General features: G+C 42.0%; 1 protein-coding gene across 5 annotated transcripts in view; it reads right to left on the bottom strand.

Annotated features, from left to right (window-relative positions):
* Positions 1 to 178: 178 nt before the first annotated feature.
* SOAT1 (sterol O-acyltransferase 1) overlaps positions 179 to 20,505 on the bottom strand; it is a 45,792-nt gene continuing 25,465 nt past the window's right edge. For all 5 annotated transcript variants that reach the window (XM_026101007.2, XM_026101009.2, XM_064515631.1 and 2 more), the window contains 14 exons: positions 18,791 to 18,849; positions 14,730 to 14,872; positions 14,572 to 14,631; positions 14,034 to 14,141; positions 12,059 to 12,341; positions 10,985 to 11,063; positions 10,214 to 10,295; positions 9,457 to 9,502; positions 8,196 to 8,325; positions 7,637 to 7,734; positions 6,999 to 7,097; positions 5,727 to 5,862; positions 4,734 to 4,879; positions 179 to 3,846 (listed from right to left, as the gene is read on the bottom strand). In XM_026101007.2, the coding sequence (XP_025956792.1) occupies positions 3,790 to 3,846; positions 4,734 to 4,879; positions 5,727 to 5,862; positions 6,999 to 7,097; positions 7,637 to 7,734; positions 8,196 to 8,325; positions 9,457 to 9,502; positions 10,214 to 10,295; positions 10,985 to 11,063; positions 12,059 to 12,341; positions 14,034 to 14,141; positions 14,572 to 14,631; positions 14,730 to 14,872; positions 18,791 to 18,849 (1,526 nt within the window). In that variant the 3' untranslated portion in view covers positions 179 to 3,789. The remainder of the gene's footprint in view (positions 3,847 to 4,733; positions 4,880 to 5,726; positions 5,863 to 6,998; positions 7,098 to 7,636; positions 7,735 to 8,195; positions 8,326 to 9,456; positions 9,503 to 10,213; positions 10,296 to 10,984; positions 11,064 to 12,058; positions 12,342 to 14,033; positions 14,142 to 14,571; positions 14,632 to 14,729; positions 14,873 to 18,790; positions 18,850 to 20,505) is intronic.

The following is a 20,505-nucleotide window of genomic DNA, read 5'->3' as shown; positions in this document are numbered from 1 at the left end:
TCCTGCTGCAGATGGCCCCCCCCAGACTTTCCATGTCACTATGGGAAGGCAGCAGGCTCCCCCCACCCCGGCTGCCCTCCTGCCCCAGGCTGGCACCCATGTCCCCTCACAGCCCCCCACCCTGGAGGGCAACCCGGGCTCAGGAGCCTCAGAGAGGCAAATAAGAGGCCACAGCAACTTTTCTCCCCTAATAGCAAAATATATTTCAACTGCTGGAATACAGTAGATTATATAAACAGCTCTTCTGCAGGACAGAACGTGGTACAGGTTGCATACGTTGATGCGCCAGCAGCCACCCGAGGCCCAGCCACTGGGTCCCACGTGGTCCGTCCTCGGCCCTGGAAGCAGGGAGCTGGGCCGGCTGCAAGCGGAGGTGAGGCCGAAGCCAGCTGGCTCAGAGGCACCACGAGAGCGCGTGGGCTCGCTCCCAGGGCATATTGGCGCTGGTCTGGACATCCTGCCGGCCCAGCTACATTCAGGAGCCCAAACAATTCAGTTTTCCATTAAACAGGTGGACTGCCTCATGTCAACCACACCGTTTCATATTAAAAAAATATACCAGGATTCCCCCCTTCCCACCGCAGCCTTATCTGGATGCTCTCACAAGATAGCAGTTAACAGCTCAGGCGCAGGACCGTTCCCACTTTGGAGACTGGAAGCCAAATATCCCAACAGAAAAGACGTACTAGGCATGAAGATCCTGCACAGGTTCAGTCTTCCTGAGAACAAACCGTTATCTGCATGAAAACTGGAACATGTTTCACCAGATTAATACTGGTTTTTATGATGTTATTGAGCAAAGAGCTGCAGCTGTCTTGGCTGCCATTCCAGAACTGAAAGCTTCTCCCACTTCAAAACAGGCCGAGTTACCATGGAAGCAAGCTTTGCAATTCTTCAATATGCTGGTAAGAACCGCAGGAAACAGTATATACCATTATTATTAAGAATTTGAAAAGGACAGGTTGTGAGACTCAACATCCAAGTTATTGGCCCAAATACCATACTGCTGGCTCTGGCACCTACAGCCTAAGAAAACTCTTCTCAAACAAACATGGTAGAGTTGACTCTAATTAAACAAGCAATGTGCAAAAGACTTTTTCCCCTCCAGTACTATCAGAAAAATGAAAACAAGCCCACATTAAAAGGCAATTAAGAAACCCAAAGAAGTTGAAAGTAATCTCAAATTCTTAATGCCTTAACAGCACAGTTACCAGATGCCTTGATCTACAAGGCTAAAAACCTCCCCCCATCAAAAACTAAGACTAGTTCCAACAGCTGAGCATCCCTTTCTGGTTGGGTTTTGCTTGCCAGACGCTCAAGCCCTTCGGCTCCACACACAAAGGATGCCGACACAGTAAAAGCTGAGATTCTCCGTTAGGGATATGGCACAGTGCCAGCTGTAAGGGAAACACCACTACTTGGCATAAACTGCCACGATTTTCTCTCTTTTTGAGAACACTGAGATAGTAGCGAGACCTGACAAAGGCATCAAGAAAAATCAAGTACCCAATCCATCACACCCTATTTGAGTGCAATTATATCTGTACATTAATTGTTTTGAGCACCATGACTCAAGAGTACTGGACTTGCATTCACCCTCTATTAAGCAGGTGACAAAGCTGTTTGGCCACAAAGGGTTTGGGGGTTGGGGTTTTTTACATATATATATATATACACACACACATATACATACATACGTGTATATATATAAAAAAATAAAGGAAGCTTGGGTTTAGATTGACTCCTTAACTGGTCTAGATTTCTTCCCCCTCTCCCAAAGGTAACCTGAAAAAAAATTAGGATTATTCAAACTGAATGAGAAGTAATCCATCTCACTCTCAGGATTTTATATATTAATACTGCCAAGTTCAACTATATTCATAAACTCCCTCTGGAATTAGCAGAACTGTTTCAGCAAACAAGTTCCAGCAGGAGGGGTTTTTGTTTTTTGTTTTTGAGGAGAGCCACATACGCAAAGCCTAGATTTGGCAAAATTTAATCTGACACAATCGATGTCCTTTCTGAAGAGCAGGATTTTTCACAGAAAACTGAAAACCAAGAAGAGTTGAAGTATCACCTAGCTTCTGTGAAATTATTTTTTGACTGAGGTTAATAAAAACAGTAGCCTAAAAGACAGTCTTGAGTGGATTGAGAGAAGTTCATCAAGAGTCCCAGCGACACTGGTATCCAATATCTAGGCTGAAGGTCAGTAAGAAAAAGCCATTACTGAAAAGCACCAATAAAGAACGTTTGAGTAATTGAGAAATTCCTCTGATCAAAGTCAAGGTACCTATGATCATGTTACCCTCCCCCTCCAATAATGGGTGCTGGGACTGCAGTAAAACTGGAGATACACGTACCTGAATAGCATTTACAATCTTGCTCTGTCAAACCCTAAGCACAGAAAAGAAAACTGAAAGGACTCTGCCTGATAGATCAGGTAACTGCTGCTGCAAAATAGATATTGACACAAATTCATATATACTTCTCCCCATAACAGTATGTACAGGATCGTGTCCTCCCTCTTTGGAAGGAGAGGGTAACACCTAGAAAACTGATCTTCACCTGAAATCTTCCCTGATGCAAGAGCAGACACAGAAGAAAGGAAAAGCAGCTCTGACTCCAGCCACTGGGTCTACCCTTACTCCCCATTGACAGGGTGTGAGAAGCTGTTACAATGCATGTTGGCAAGAGGCACCAAGACCTGCTGGCACTGGATTTGATGAAGCCATTTCAAAGGAGAATGCACTAAGTACCTGTAAAATCAATTGCATTTTCTTACAGTTGGGTCATAGTATTTCAGAGCTTTCTCACTAAAGAAAGCCTAACAAGTTGTATACCTTAAAGCAGCTGCCTAATTGAAGCAAAAGCTCTTTAACTTGTAAAAAAAAGTATTAAGAGAGCTGATCATCTTAGAGCAACAATAAGAGCTACCAAAGAACAACAAAAAACACCACTATCCCTCAAGTCACAGGACCTTCAGAGCACAAAGATGCTAAGTATATAAGTCAGTTGGAAACTTAAATACAGAGATTGGACTTATCCAAGAAAACCAGGACTTTCAGTAGACAAAAAAAAAGAGAAAGAAGTACTTATAAAAACTGCAAACACCATGCCCTGCTTCTGAAGATAGCAAATTCTTGTAAAGCCAGAAAGAACCCATTCTCCAACGCAATCACAAGTAAGCTGACAATCTCCTCTTCCTCTACCCATTTTAAATCTCTGGGCAGCTGACATGAGTATAGTTCTCAAAGCCATCCAGGAATACTTTGGCTATTTTCACAGCAAGAATGCAAATAATCTGTTGCTCTGCCACTTGTCAGTGCCATAGCACTAAACAGGGTCACAAAGAATACAAGTTCTGCAGACACTTTCCATTACCAAAAGGGAAAAATAACTGGAAAGAGATGGCTAAGATAGATGGACGGAGGCCAACAGTGAGCTACTAGCAAATCTGACCAGAGCATCTATTGTCCAGAAGAGCAGCAACTTGGACACCTGCATGAGTAAGATTCCAAGTAGACTCCATCTTCAGCTCAATGTTTTACTGGCATGGAAATGGCTCAGATTGGGACAGTGTGCACCAGATGCTGCCTGTGAAGCCTGTTGCAATCCAGTTCAACTGGGTTGCCTCGGTAAAGTTACAAAAAATATTACATTTTCTCCCCAGTAATCAGGAGGCATAGCTTCCTTTATAAAAAAGTCTGTAGTGAGTTAGTTCAGTGGTCCAAACACTTGAAGGACGACTCTGATCTTCTGTGGTGAAGACGCAGCCAGAGCATACCACTTTTACATCTGCACATGACATGACCATGATCGTGGTTTTAAGTAGTCCAGGAACGTTGGCTGGAAAATATGGACGGGCAGTGTATTAGTCACAGGAAATAGCACCAGCTGTGGTGCTGTCTACTGAAGAAAGTCTGTTTGGCCCCTTAGTAGGGGAGATCAAACAATGTTTTCACACCCTGCAACCCTGTTCCAACCCCACTAAACAGAGCCACGAAAGTAACTACAGCCGTAACAAGTTGTTCCCCATCATCTCCCCCCTCACCCCCAGTTCTGACACACCAGCTGAACAGTGTATCCAGCAGTGCGTTGTGTCAGGTAGACAGTAACATTTACAATTGCAAACTTAAAGTGAGGTGAACTCAAACTGAAGTTGGGTTCTCCTGGGAATGCCTTTGGTCAAGACTGAAATCCACTAGCACAGCAGGATTTTTTTTTTTTTTTTTTTTTTTAAATGGAGAACAGAACTGGTTATCAAGAAAGTGAGCTATAAATTGTCCATTTGATTTTGAGTTGTACCCATATTTTTTCCGCTTTATAAGCGACCAACTCTAACTGCCACCCCCGCTACCCTTGGAAAGGACAATAGGCTCAGTTTTTGTGGGTGCCTTAAAGTTTCTCCTGACCTCGTTGGCCAAGTGCTGCTGTTCCATTCATGTAGCCTGAATGGCCTAACATACTCAAGTAGAGGTTTATGTCTTCTCAGAGAGATGGGAAAAAAACGCCCTCAGTTTCAAGTAGTGGCACACCATAGGCATAAGTGAAAGCAATTCTGTTAGACAAAGCTTTCTTAAAGTCACTACAGCTTCTAGACTAAATACATCTTAATGAACTGATATAGTACACTGTCAGAAAGGCTCATGCCATTTAACTCCTGCCCTGTCCCCATGGCAAAGGACAAGCTACTTGCACAGTCAGTTATCCCATAGGAAAGGTCAGTCACTCACATTTTCCAGAGGGCAGTACTGGCGGGCATACCACTCCTGGCTATAGAGGCAAATGATGACACCTTGGCCCAGGAAAAGGGACGTCCACATGATCACATTCCAGATGGGCCCTTTCCGACGGTCATTGAGGATGAAGTTGAAGACCCCTGGAAAGAGGTGAAATAAAAGGCAACATTCAGAAAAAACCCTGAAGATTAAAGAACCAAAGACCCACCTATTCTTCCAGGTCTCCCCTGTTCCCCTCAACATTACATCTCTGGCTTGAGCAACGCCAGGCTGTCCCAAAAGGTCAGTACAGCACACAAACCCGATTATATCTGGCAGTACAGCAAATCCTATGAGTTGATCTGATGCTACCAAGAATCAGAATGCTGCTGTCTCCCAAAAAGCTGGCAGAGCCCTGTCTCTGCTTGGAATCAGTATTGTTTGGGCTAGGCAGAGGACCAAGGTATGCTGGCAGAGGTGTCCTAGAGTTCTAGCCTAACTCATTCTAGCTCAGAACCCAAAATAAAATGCTAAGAGCCCTAATTTGTAAATAATGGGCTCTTCTCCTTGCTATAATAGTTAAGTAATAGTTTTTCTCACACTGAATTTAAGAAGGAAGATTTCCAACCTGCTGACATGTAGCAATTCAACTAAGGCTTAGCAAAGAGGAAGTAGTGCTATTAAAATATGTACATCACATGAACAGCAGCATATCATATATAGCTTTCTCCTTCTCCCCATCCATGCCTTGTCTCCCTAATTCCCAAGCTTGCAAACCCAGTCTGTATGTACTGAGCTACTTGGCTGCATAAACTCATTCAGAAAGTCTGGACCTGCATTTGCAAGCTCCTGGACAAGAAGCAGTCCCATGAGTCAAGAGCAGGTAACCTAATGGGACCAGCTGTCTTCTACATGCTATCAGAAGAGCAAAACATATTTGAGAACCACACTCATCACCCAACCCCCAAAATCTACAACACATTCATATACTCTTTCTCAGGGACTTACCTCCAAAGCACGCAAAGAGGCAAAAGAGAACTGGATAGAAGTAGCCAAAGCAGACACTCAGGACATATTCGTGCACAGCAGCTGAGACAGTGAAGACAGACAGCATAGCTGCTGCTTTGAACTTCTTACCAAAAAACTGGAAGACAGAAGATGACAACCAAGGATTATAAGCTATTTTGCTGTGCTTTTAGTTTGCTCATTTCAACACAAAGTCATTTACCTGAGCTAAGAAAGGCCTGCTCCAACCAAGATACATGAAACGCTATATGCTTTCAACACACCTTAGATTTTAAGCATTTATCTTCGGACATCTTTCTGCTCTACTGTGTGAGCACTCGCCTTGAGTCCACTTACGAAATATCTATCATAGCTCATCAGAAGAGAGGAACAGGAGTTGAGACTGTTGAGTCAACTGTCACACTTCAAATAAAAACTAGGTTTCAGACCTCCATTTTACACACACACAGAGGACTTTAAACTGAACAACAGATACTCTAAGAGAGCTACCCACATCAGCATAGCTGAATCAGCCATGGACTTATCAACAGACAGCGATGCTGCTTTTTGACAAGTGTACTGTCTTGCCCAATAGTCAAATGTTTAAATAACCTTTACTTAACCTTGAACACCACACGGTGGTAGCCCACAACTTTAGATCACCGTAAGGCAAGGCTTATAAGATATTACCATTGTAGTAGCTGGAGAACAGACAAGATTTCAGACATACAAGCCCTTCTTCACTTGTCACAAGACCTACAAACTTTGCCATGTTTGTGCTTATACAGCCTTCCCCTGCCTAAGGCATCTTTGAGATGCCTCACTCCAAACCTATCCAGCTAGCGAAGTTTGCTAGCAAAGCCTGAGAGATAAGAAATTGCAAGTTTAAACACCACTAAAGGAATTGCTTTTCCTTACTGCTGAAAAAACAATGGTTTGGATACTCCTTAGTACCAAAAAGGTTTCTAGAAACAATCTCACTGTGACAGCAGCACTTTTTTCTTTTTTTTTTTTTTAAACCAGAGACACAAAAGGCAGTAGGTTAGATCTACTTTGTTAGGTATAAGCCACAGCAGAACACCATCAGCTCACAGCCATCCCAAGACACGGAGGACAATGGCTACAAATTTCTCACTCATATTTTGTTAACTCTCTGCTTACAAATCCCCCTCCCACCTCCCCTATTTCCAAACAAGCTGGGGTTGTGAGAAGGAAAGAAATGCCTTATTGTTTGGGGGAAAAAAAAAATGAGGCATAGATTTGCTTGTTACTCACCCAAAGGAAGTCTCTGTAGGCATAGTAATAAAGCCAGTCATGTACTACCACATTCCAGGTTCGGTAGTAGTTTGCATAGGAAGTGGAGTTCCACCAGTCCTGAAAGCATTGAATGAAGAATAAATCCAAACAAGCACAATACATTCTACAGGTCCATTTTGGGCATGCCAAGACACTGATCAGAGTAACACCAAACCAATATAACAAGTTGCACCATGAAACAGTGTGTTCCACTGCACTTCCAACATTTTACTCTGTACTAAGTATAGTTTTATCTCAAACTGCAGTAGCTGATATAATAAAAGAAGAGAGGGCTAATGGAGCTATTAAACAGGTCTGGTGGCTGATTCTGTCCATGTACAGGCCACATTATCTTAGAAAAATTCAGACCACTAAATAGGTCAGTTCTCTTCTGTAGAAGAGCAAAAAAATTAAACCCTAACAATATAAAACAAGCAAACCCTGTGGATGCTCCATTTGGTAAAACTATCTGCAGTTTCCTTCTCTTTCCATTTCATTAGGGAAAGGAATTCTAGAAGCTTTATAAAGCTTCTCTTAACCTTTCCATTTGAGTCAAGAGAAGGAAAAGCTGACACTGGATGGAAGACTAATAACAATCTATAGCTTGCGAGTCTTACCTTGTAGAACATCCTATCTGCAAAGCGCAGCATCTCAGCAAATGCATTAAGCCAGCAGTGAAGAAACGCAAAGAAAACCAGGAAGAGAATCAGTACACCTGGAAACATGGAAGAGTCAGATTTTGTAGTGTTTTTGCTCAGGCATAACCAGGAACATGTAACAGTCAAGACCGTTCTTAAACATACTGAAATAGATGAAGTTTATGCTACCTGTACAAAAATGTGAATGTATTCACTTTCTCACCACACAGGGTCACCCTTACCTCAGAGGGCAACAGCAAGGCTGCCCCAGAGCCTAGAACTTGGCTACGAAAAGGGTTAAATTCAAACCCAGCCTTTCATTTTGTGCTGCTCATTCTGAAGTTTAGCACCACAACACCAAAGCCTCCCCACAACACCTCTTTTGCTGAGCTTTGCCTGCTGCTTCCCTCATGAAGGATTCCTCTTCTACCTCTGAAGGGACAAGGAGTGCTGTTGTCATTAATGTGTCTTATATCAAGCGCTTCCTCTCCCTTCCACCTCTTCCACAGTTGCAGTCACCCACAAATCCAGGCCTTACCTGGCAGAATGGAATTGAAGATGCAGAGGACCAGCCCTCGAAGATTAAACGTTTCTTGACTACTGTTGCGAAACTGAGGAATGCAGAGTCTCACAAAGATGTAGTAGGCGTAAAAAAGCGAACCAAGCACCTGGAACAAGAGAGCTTGGCTCCATAAGAGAAATACACAGCTAACATCACACTACAGCCCCAGGAGGAGAGAAGCAGCAGCTGCCAGCACAAGCCAGAGTACTTTATTTTACACTGCTACTAATAAGCTTCCATAAGGGTCTGGGCAGAAAGTAAACTGCAACCATCTCTACGGCATGTTGACAGCCAAAAGCAAAGTCAACTACAGCAGTTTTAAGTTCCTCTTGGTCCTATTCACCTGTAAGTTACGATGCAGAAGACTTATGTCAATGCCAACGTAAGTGTGGAAGGTACCTTGTGATCTAGGTCTGAGACAAGAACAGAAGCAACCGAAAATTTACTGTACTTCTATTTAATATTAAAGCTTACCTTTGTTTTATCCCAGAAGAGATGTTAACAGGCCAAACAGCTCAGAGCTTATTTGGCTCATGAACTGATCCTCCAGAAGCGGAAGTCAAAATGCAGGCCACTGCTTTAAGTGATCTGATTGCTTGTAAGCCACCTGTGCGCTCTGTCATCCCCTTTTGGCAAAGGGCAAGTGGCCAAAGGCCTTTTCATGCTTTGGGGATTTTTTCTTTTTTTAAACAGGTATATATTGTGTGAAAGCAAAGGCTTTGATCATCCCCTCAAAGGTGATCCCTTTTCAAACAAAGTCATTATTTGGAAGCACATCTGCAAGAAGCTATTGAAGCTCATGTACAGACAGGTTCTCTTTTGATTCTGAAGAGAAGATCAGGTCAGACTTAAGCTCAAATAAGAACGAAAAACTCAATTTCATGATTTCAGAATTGGTCTGAACATCTGCAGACAGTTAGTTGTGCCAATGCAGTACAACAGTGTAAAGATGGTCAGAGCATGGACATTGCTCCCCCCTCCCCTTCCCCCAAAAGTTTGTTTGTATGGAATGCAGTCTGCTTAAGAAAGTTACTGTAAAGGCTCAGTTAAGCACAGTGGTTTTGTTGACACATCCATTAATGCAGCAAGATGACCATCTATTTTTATAACAAAAAGGTATTTTTTCTAGTAAGCCCACACCAAGTAAAAAGCAATTTAGTGCCAAAGGCATAACTGTTTAGCAACACAGTTTGGACAATTTCTGAAAATGCATTAGTCAGGCAACTGCATTACTCACCTGTGCAAACTTGGTAGCTACATATCCCCATCTTATTGTGGGATTCCTAGGAAAAGGATGCACAATGTCACATCTAAATATAATCTCAGAGCAACAAAAACCTCCCTTCAGTTACTGGTTTCACTGCCCTAAAGAATCTGTTTTAAGAATTCAGAGGTTCTTAATCTGTTGACATCTTACAAGACATCTAGCCAAATTGCTTGTTCCTTGCTCTCAACTACAGCAAGACAACTAGGACAATTCCATAAATGGGAAAGTATCTTGAGAGCAGCATTATGCAATTATGTAGGAGGTGGTGATCCGCCCAATAGTGACATGAAGGGCTGACGGCTTGACATTGTCAAAGTGCAACAGAATTGTTTGAGAGCACCTGGTTTTAACTGAGTCAGCCTACCTCCTCAAACTCAAGAGATGAGGCTGCTCACTAGTACCACATGAAACTCAACATGTAACCCTTCTGCAAGACTTCTGTATCACTCCAGCTATTCAATAGCTAGTTCTCCATTTGTTTCACTTCAGCTGCACTTCCCAAAGAGATAAAACCAGAACTCTAAAGTCAGAACACTATTAGCAGCGCAGTGAGTCTGCATGACCAAGTTCTGCACAGAGACTTGTCTTGCCCTTGCCAAGTTACCAACTTAACCATATCTCTCTGAAAGCTCCAAGTCATAAATGGAATAGATCACATCCAGAGATGCTTAATACTGGCTTCAGTTTTTAGACTACTTTAATGTTCTATTCATGTTGTTCACATTACCTGGGATAGTTGTCTCTATAGATGAGGGTGGGAGCAAAGAGGAAGTACAGGTATTGAGTAATTCGGGGAACAGGTACAGGGCCTGGAAGAAGGGGGGAAAAAAGAAAAAACTGCAATACTAGATCTGTGCACTGAAGGTCCAGTCTCCCCAGTACCCTTTCACAGCCTACAACCCATCTCACTTCAAAAAGATCAGTCTGGAATGAGAAGTGTGGGATATCTAAAGAAAACAGAGCAAGCTAAACTTACCTGATGGAATTACTCTTATGAAACACAGTTTAAAAGGCAGGGTTACTGACAGGCAGTGCTGTGCTAACACCTTAACATCACATTTTCTCCTCACCCAGGGAAGATGAAGCTCTAAAGCCCATATCAACATGTGGGTTCATGTTCAACTCTGACATGCCTTGCTGAAAGAGTTTCTGCGCTTCTAGAACTGTTGTCATTTCAACTAGGGCACTGAAGGGTGTGGTGGGAAGGCAGCCTCTACGCTTTCTGCTGACAAGAGCAGGGAAGGGGAGTACTGTTGAAGCAAGACTTAAGATTGATAGCTTAGACCTCAACAGAATCCATTTCATTGCCTAACACAAAGTCAAAAGATTTGGGCTGAAATTCATGATGCAGAATGCCAGCCTAGAGCCTCTCCAGCTCCCCAAAGTCACCTATTCAAACATTACTTTTCTCCTATTCACATGGCCAGCTCAAGGCAGTGGAGGGAATGCAAGAGCTGTTTGCATCCAACTGTCAGAAAAAGCTTAGCAAGTTACTTACTGGACTTCTCCTTCACAGAGGACAAGACCCGGGGAACATTCTCTCGGACGAATGAGTGAGCCTTCATAACAAGACGAACCTGTAAGATTGAGAGATTGAGACGGAGTTTTAGGGTAACCCCTTCAACATCCTGGCATATTGACAGTTTACCCCTTATAAAAGGAAAGGGCTGATTCCCCTGCCCACAAGCCTGTTTAGTTGACATGTATTAAAACAGTACCAGGAGAGAAGTACAGTAAGAGTCATGACTCAGGAAAGCCAAACATTTCATTTACACTCATTGGACTGCAGCCAATGCAAAGAAACCAAATCAGGCCAAGAAATCATTAATGTTAACCTAAAACTGAAACAAAAACATCAATCTATTTCAATAGCCCAGCATGTTTTGAAGCCCTGAAACTGAGTCCTTGAGGCTGGATGTATTCCAGTTACCACTAGGTTAGAATAAGGTGGTGCCACATATAAAGTCTGTAGCAGCTATGTGAGGTTTGTTTTAAAACTGAAGAACCAAAAGAAGGACTGTCCTCAAGCCTGCACTTTCATCTCTGGCCATCTTTGTCTTAACCTGGTGGTCTGACAGGTCTTCCACATGAACTCTCTCCCACCCTCCAAAAGAAGGAAGCTCCACTCAGTAAAGTTCTGTCTTATAGACAGACTGCTGCTTCTTGGGAAGAGGAGAGAAAACAGAAACCACTTGCTGACTACATGTTTTTGCTTATTTTTGTTTTAGAGGAATGTTACAGCTTCCTTTAAGAACCCCTTGTGCCATAGTTTAAGCTTGTTTTTAAGCATTTAGCATCCACAAGACAGCTAGAAATAAATACAACTTCAACCTTGAAGTATGTTCCAAAAACAAGAAAGTCCTTCAACACAGGGTAAAAACAAGAGTGGTTTCCAGGCCAAAACAAAGTTTACTATTTACTCTCTCATTAGACCTGCCTCACAGAAGTCTGTGTCTTCACCTCAAGGCTTAACTCCATCTAGAGCCCTGACTTAATTTAATGAATAGGAAAAATATGCTTTCCATTTGAAAGCAAACTTTGGTGTATCCAAAGATACCAGGTAGAGACCTACCTGTTCCAGTATTACAATAAACCGGGAAGCTGGAGGCAGAGCATACGATACAGCAACATAGGTTGGTCCAAGCCCAAGGCCAACTGTCTGGAAGAGCGTCAACAGCATCCCATAGAAGAGAGAACGGATTACACGATGGGAGGAACTGCAGTAGCCCTGGGCCCACTGGAAGAAGAGGCTGTACGGAACGATGACTGTGGCAGAGAACATGCACAGCCAAGTACAGAAAACAACAGGAAACTTTCCAAAAACAAACACCAAGAGATCAAATCCCAGGACCAGCCTAGAAAGCACACAGAAAAAGACAAAACTCAGTGTCCATTGTTTCATTAAGACACGCTTCTACTCAACTTAATGGCCAAAGAAGGCCAAGTTCCCAGATCATAGTTTTTTGGCAGTTCAGCGAGAAGCCATTGTGGCAGTTTTAGCTCAGAAGCAGAGGGCTGTCTGTTGCAGCTTTAAGTGACCATTAAGAAGTACATCAGAAGATAGAAGATGAAGGACTCAAGTCATCAGTGTTGTCAAGCACAGCTTACCTTCAAATCCCACAGGGCTTAAGCACATTAAGACCAACATGTGCTTTAAGAGTGTGCTCAAGCTTAGCCCTGCTAAGAAGTGGCATGTGACTAAACAATCCACTGCTGAATCAGAGTCCAAAAAAGCTTCTGGGGAACACTTGTAGGACATCATCAACTGGCTCAAAGATTTTGAATTTGAACACCTAAAGAGGCTTCCCCCCAATCCCTTAGGGACAGGGCACTTAATCATCTTGCACTCAAACCTACTGTAATCCTGTGTTGTGAGAACTGCAGGCTTTCCACATGGATTCAGTTTAGAAGTCACCCAAAAGGCTTAGGGTCATTAGATGGTCAGTCCAAATACGTCCAAGTGGTGTGCACCGGATACTTTGTTTCATAAAAGGACTAGATATTTAATTCTTTTTAGGGCTACCAAAGTCACCAGAGCTTACTCTTATGTATAAGCAGCTCTCCTGACCCAAGCTTGGAGGAACAGGTAGAACCAAGTACAGCAACATAATTTATTTGTTCCCATGTAGAGGCTCAATTACAAACTGGATTGAAGTTTTCAGATCTAGCTGAGAACACAGCAGCTTTTTTTTTTTCCCCTTCAGTAACTGCAAAGAACCCATCCCTATTAGTTGATTTTAGAGGTAAATGCCTATTTTCCTCCAATGCCCGTACTACTATTAAGTTGCAATGAGCTAAGCAATATTTGGTACTGCACAAGCCAGTTTTAATATCCAGACAAAAGGGACAGTTATAATCAAGACAACTATAGTTTTATATGCTGAAGATAATCAGCAAGATAAACGTGTAATCCAACTTGTGTACAGCAGATACAGCTTGCCAAAAAGACACTCTTTAAAGTAACAAACAAGCACAAGGAAAACAGTCTTTCACAATATTGTTCAGAACTGGCTACCTGCAGAGCACAATATCCTTGAGGTTTTCCCTAGGAAAAACAGGGCTCTATTTTTATTTAAGCACAAGCACAGTTCTGGAGAACTGTTACTTCTAAACAGAGAAAGGACTGCTAAAGTATTTAAGTGTTTTTCTAAACATAGTCCTCCAAGCCAAAACAGACAGTTGAAAGCTGCTGTTTCCCTAGTGGCACTGGTTGAACTAAAGACATCCATGTTCAATGAAGACCCCTCCCTTATGTCAGTCTTGTGATGACCTAAGTTAAGCACATGACTCAACTGCACTGGCCACAGCACTCAGGGAATACAAATGTGCAGGATTTTGCAAATGCTTAGCTATCTCATTTGAAACTACCACTTTGCCGCACGGGGCACTTCAGCATGTGTTTTAAGCATGTCAATTCACCCCCATGAGCATCCCGGGAAAGCATTTCCCCCTACTTCCTTCACCACTCTGCAGTTTCATGTACCTCTGCTTCTTTGGAAGCCCACACTTACCAGTCCTATCCCTTGCTTTTCCAAAAGCTCTCTTACCTTCCTTCATCAATGAAGTCTACTAAAAGCGTGCTGAGGATGAAGACAATGAGAAGAGCGATGAACATGTGGTAGATTGTCCTGATGTGACTCACTTCAAACAGTTCACTAAAGGAGAGATTCAAATGCTATCAGGCCACTGACATAGTACATGACACCTCCAGTATGTTAGCTTTCCAAGCATTTCGCAGTAAGGTACAAAGATATCACTGCCATCCCAATTCAAGAGACCAAAAGTTAGTGCACAATTCACAAGTCAGTCTCCATGCCTGCCACTTCCTCACTTTATCCACAGATAAAGGATAATTAGCCATTATCTCAGTGGTACCGAGAGGACTGTAATTAAGGTTTTCATTAGGAAAACCCTGCAAGTTGTAGTAGAAACGTGCTAGAAGAAACAAAAGATTAAACAGAAATTAGTCCACTAGGGTTTGGACAAAAAAAAGGGAGAAAGGAAAAAAGAAATAAGGCTACTTTGCTAACAAGGGTATTTTTTGTTAGCTTTTCCACAGAAAGAAAATGAAGTTAAGCTACTCACTCCAAGAGGGATCTCCTGGCAGTAAAGATCTTGCCATGTTCTGGAGGGGCTCTCACAATCCTGCAAACAGGAAAAGCAAATATTCAAGACAAAAAAATAGGAAATAAAGCTGCCAGGACATGTAACCTTGTTATAGGACGAACCTAAAACTGACTTACTTGGCTTTGGGTAGGTCCTTCTCCGAGCAAGGAGCCGGAAAGAGGGAAGATGAAGAATCCAGGAGCGCTGATTTTGCCACCAAACTGTTCACAAATTCTGTGAAATGACTGTCCACCTCCTTCATGAAAGCTGGCTTCAATTGCTGATAGAGTGGAAATAGAACAGGTTGTTTAAACCTCCAGTACATCCATAAGGGATTTATGCCAGAGGAGGACAGGGCAAGGCATCACCAGAATGCTCCCATTCAACCTGCCAACAGTTAGAGCCAACTTGGATAAGATCAGGGCCTTATCCTGGCCTGTTCACACACCTCAGGCCAGAGGACTTTGAATAATGTTTATCTTCTCTATCACATGCAACACAGAGGAGGAAAGTAAACATTCTGGCCTTCACATAAACACCTGGAGGCGCAGGTATTGCATGTATTTTATGGTGCCAAAAAAAGTTTAGCTCAGCTTAGTAAGTGAGCCCCAGAAAACACTTCCCATTCTTAACCAGTCATACCATTAGCATAAAACCCAGTACAAACAAGATTTACACAGAGGCCAATCTAGTGTTACTGGGGAAAAATGGTAGCATCTACTATTTAGTCTCAGAGCACAAAGGCTTGGAGAACTTCTCCCACACCCCAGGTAGAGTTTTTAAAACAAGATGCGTTTTGAACATTTTACCACTCTAAGGTAGTGGTTTCTGTAGAAAGTGCTCTTTGCTACAGTACAAGTTTTCTTATTCTTTATATCAAAACAGATGCCCGTGTGCAAATCTCAGAGCAAGTACTACCCTTCTGACTAGCAAAGCAGGTAACATGAATTCCCTGAAGAAAAACACCCATGCATTCACTTTACATCTTTAAGAACTTCGGGAACCTGAAGATCCCAAGATCTGCATCACTTCAGAAGATGCAGTGATTTATAGGACTTTTGAGCATCCACAGATTTGTCTTCCCAGTACTTGAGCCTGGTGATGAAGCATGACTGAAAGGTAACCCTTGAGGTCCTGAACCATAAGCCTTTCCAGAATGCTCTGCTAGGCAGTCATCTTCAGCACAGGAGATGGTTAAGTCTCAAGAAATGACTACAAACCCAGTGGCATGCTATGTTTTGTTTTCAAGCAAATGTCTATTGGTGACATTTGTCTGGCCATCCTTTGGCCTGGGATTTTCCCAGTTTCTGTCCAGATTCAAGGACCAGGTCTTTTTATGGTAACTACATATTATTTGATCTAGTCTTCCTGCTAATCAGCTGCTCAAAACATGTATTGTTTCCCTGATCACCTTTGAGATTTTTTTTTTTTTTTTTTACTGCTACTGTTTTCTAATCTTGAAGGCTGATAAGGAACAAAAGTGAGAAACCCATTTTTAACAGGGGAAAGAAAGAGGTGGGCAGCAATGTGTAGAAGTGATGCATTCTGGAAGGACCATTTGTGACACATGGCTCTCTTGTCAATAGGTGTTTACGGTTCACTGCCTAACTTTTATGCTAGAGAAAGCTGAAGCAGCTTTTTTTTTTTTTTTTTTTTTTTTTTTTTTTTGCGCTAAGGAGGAACAGGAATGAAGCCTAGCAAAACAAGGAAAGGAAAAGCCAGACAACTGAAAACAGGAGCTTTTAGCTCTAAGCTACAGCACTGACCTGGCTCTCACAGAGATCTTTCCACAACTGTGTTTTAAAGAGTCTTGTTTTCACTGATTGACACTAGTCATCAGTGATACAGCCCTCATTTTCCAGACATGCTCAGACTGATTTTTAGCTGGTAGACTTGAAACACTACACTAACACCACCTCTTGTGACACAAGAGCTTTTAAACTAAAACATATGCTGCATTCTTACAAAGTGCTACTGTCTAATATGTGACAACAGCCAAGTGAGCAACAAGTTTAACTCTACAGCAAGATATATAACAATCTGAAATGAGGCTACATAAAACCAGAAAACCTTGAAGTCAACATGTATCAGAACTGTTTTTCCTGTTCCACAGCTGTCAGATCCAGAGACATCTCTTAAAACAGAAGCTGCAGTAGGAGAAGGAACAGATTAATATTTAACTTAAAAACATTTTTCCCTTAATATTTAACTTAAAAACATTTTTCCCCTATTTGGCAGCTGCCAGTGTAGAATAAACAAGCTTTACCAGTACTTAATGAAACAGCAGCTCTTAGTAGCTGATTACCCTCAAAAATTGCTTTCCAAGGGGTAGAGAGGGTTTTTTCCCCTGCAGAGATGATGTAGCTTTGTTCCTTTATAAAACAGAAGAAAGAAGTTGAGTACTTTAGAACTACAGCTTGTAACAAAACACACCAGGGCTCTCTGGCACAATCCAAATTTACAACATGCACACACGTATCCCTACCAAAAAAAGCCATGTTGAAATTCCTGCTCCTCTTGGAGCACTCAAATTTCTACACCAAAAGAAGCACTATCCATTCCTACCAAACCAGCTTTTTTTCTTACAGTCTCTCTCCTGGCTGGAAGCCCTGTTTTCAGCCAAATGAACTGTCAATTAGAGTTTAACGGACAAACCGTTACCTTAAATCAGGTCTTGCCTCTTCCTAGTACAACCCTCCAGGCAGGAGAAGCAGGACTTAAGCTGTCATTAGATTAAGTCTGATAAAACCAGAGCACAAACCCTACATCAGCTGTAACACCGTACAACATATATCAGTATCTATCACTGTTGCCTATCAAAAGGCTGTCATTTGAGCAATTGCCAGTGTAACTGTTAGTGCTTAATAAGCCAAGAGCATTCCACTTAGTCAGAGAAGAGAAGCGTAAGAGATAATGCACCTCCCACCAGCCTTCACAATAGCAGCCTTGTTGTACCCTTCTCCAGTTCAGAGCACTTAACCAAGAGCTTCCTGAAGTATGCTTAAAGTCTTGCAGACAAAGAATTGGACAAATCTACTCAGCTGTCACAATTCAATTTTAAAGATAAATTGGACACTACAAAAACAGAAAGAGGCAAGTATGAAAAGAATGCTATGCCACAAAAAGCAGAAGCTGGCTATAAACTGATCAGAAGTCAAGCCAAATATCCCTGCAGCTTACTGCTAAAGGAAAAGTTGCAGGAGTTCTCCAGTATTTTACTCACTCTTCAGTTATATTTTACTATATTTTAATTATAGTTACATTTTATTAACTCTTTAGTTATTTCTGTTGTAAATCACACACTCACTACCTGTGAAGAGGGGAGAAAAAAAGACTGTATTACAGAAAAATATCTCAAAGGTACAGGTCATTTTCCTTCTGCCTTATAAGCATTCATTCCCTAACTTGCATACAAGACTGGGACAATTAGATGACTTCATCTTTACCATTGAAATCTCTGCAGTAAATGAAGCAAGACTGCAGGACAGTTTGCCCTGAAAAAACATGTGCACTAAGAAACAATAGTTAGCATGGAGGGTGTGGTTCCTTGTTAGCTAACTTCATGTACTTTGAGCATAAGCAATCTTTCCCAGAACAGTTTGGAAAGGTGCACAAAACACCTTCTCATCTCAGCTAGGACAATGGCAGCTCACAGACTCAAAATATATTAGAAATACCCAGTCCTGTTTTCCTTGAGGAAGGAAAATGCAGGTGTTACTCAGTGACAAAGAGTGGGTCCAAACTCAGGAAGGTCTTCTCAATAGCTAGAAGAACAGAAGCTGTGGGATACAGGCTGCATGCTGCCTTTTATTCAGCAGATGGCAGGACACAGAGCACTTTAAACATTAAATATGCAAGCTGTCAAAGGGAGCAGGCTTAGCCTACAATCACATTGCCAGAAGCAAGTAGCGAGGGAAGTTCAATTTTATTACAGGCCTCAAAGTTCATTCTTATATCTTTGGAGTTTAACCTTTTGGGGTCAAGTAAGACAGAACTGCATCTGGATAATACCACATCTTTTGTGCAAAGTGAGAAAAATTAAGATGGAGGGGATAAAGAGTGGGTGGTATAAAAATCACTGTTCCCAAGCTGTCCCTAAAAACAAGGGTTTGTGTTCCAGGACTAGTGACTCTCTGAAAAGACATCCACGGCCAATTATCCCCCTTCTCTCCATCAACATCCATTAGAGTATATTTACCTCAGCTTCTGCTATTAGCTGCATTTTCCTTGTTATCACATGGTCGACATCAACTCGGCCTAAGGAAGGAAAGCAAATATTTAACAGTTGCATTTTCAGTGATAGGACCTGCACGACTGAAAACACAAGAGGCAGCATGTGGTAGCTCAGTCACCAATTTTTTCATAAATGCTTTTGACTTCTAGTAAGGTTCCAGTAAGTTCACAACTAAGCTGCAGGAAGCTCATAAACTATAAGCAAATATTTTAGACAACCATTTAGGATCACAGCATTGTAACGCAGGGAACAGCTGATAATATGTTGGACTTTTAAAGCTTTCTTTTCCACCAGCAACTCTGCAAATCTTCGAGGTCTCTAAACGTGTTCAACCTTGAAACAGCAACTAGAACAACCTCCAGAAGGTCATATGCAAGTGTGCTGATCTTTTATCGGGGCTTTATCTTATGCACAGTGAACTAGACATAAGATTAGGTTGTCTGGAGGTCTCTGCGATGCCAATAGACAAGGTGGTCAAGCCATGACTATCTGTACAGAGTAAGTTATCAGCTCTGAAGACAGGCAGAACAGTGAGTTGGAATATTAGCCTGTACTGAAACCTGACTACTCCTACTCCTTTCATCCAGACATACTAGACTTTGGTCCGACTGTATTCCTCAATATGCTTTATCACTTAATTAGACCTGATGCTGTTTGCTTATGTCATGAACATCATCGGACTTTTGTCATTACCAGTATCTTCAACTGATATTTAAAACCTCAAAATCCACCTGTCTTTTGCATAAAGAACTATACACATCTGACATGCCTGTATCACATCAAGAGGAACAGCATACACAAATCAAACTGCCATTTCAGACAAGTGGCATTTTAAGACCAGGTTTGTCTTCAGCAGTTGCATGCTGTTCATAAACCACCTGGTTTTTTAGATCACCAATAACAAGAACAAACAGAAGAATTACTTAACACAGAGGATCTGGCATACGAAGGAAAAACAAGACTAACGACAATACCCACCACCTAAAATACTGGTTAGTGTGAATAGATACTACCTCTACCAGCAAACCTTGACTTTTGTGTGTCCTTTGGCAGTTGTAGCCACCACAGTACCTTATATAGTAACTCACAGTTAGTATTGCCACTTCTATATTCAGTTCCTAACATAACATTGCCATGTTTAGAAAAGAGGCCACATAAACTGAATTTCTGTAATAACCTTTCAGTAAAGCCTGAATTACCGGATCTGCAGTTTAGGTAGAAGTGTCACTGTTGTGCTGCTGTGTGACCAGAAAACAAAGACACATAACAGTATCATAGTTCATAATGCAGCCTCATTGTTCCTGCCCTGCTTGTATGTGCACAGGCTATGCAAACACACTGTACACTGCTATTCCAAATAGAAGCAAGTGCTTCTGTGATGCAAACTAGTCTGAAGGGACTCATATAAGCTGCCAATTATAGAAGGTATAGATGGACCTGCTGCAGCGGACTCCAATTCTAATACCCTAAGAGTTTAGTGAAACAGGAGACATTAATCAAGTCATGCTCTGTTATCACAAAACCCAGGACTCTGACAGCATTAGTCTGCTGCCCCCCCCCACCATATCAAGCAGTAACATCAGTTTTTGTCTATAAAAACTGCTATGCAACCTCAAGCTGTAGAGTGGACCAGTGGTAACAACCCATTACTTAGCAACCTTGTAATGCAGCAATAAACA

Source organism: Dromaius novaehollandiae, chromosome 8, assembly GCF_036370855.1.
Source record: "Dromaius novaehollandiae isolate bDroNov1 chromosome 8, bDroNov1.hap1, whole genome shotgun sequence".
Taxonomy (NCBI): domain Eukaryota; kingdom Metazoa; phylum Chordata; class Aves; order Casuariiformes; family Dromaiidae; genus Dromaius; species Dromaius novaehollandiae.
Note: the sequence above shows the minus strand (reverse complement) of the source record. Positions and strands in the feature narration are given on the sequence as shown.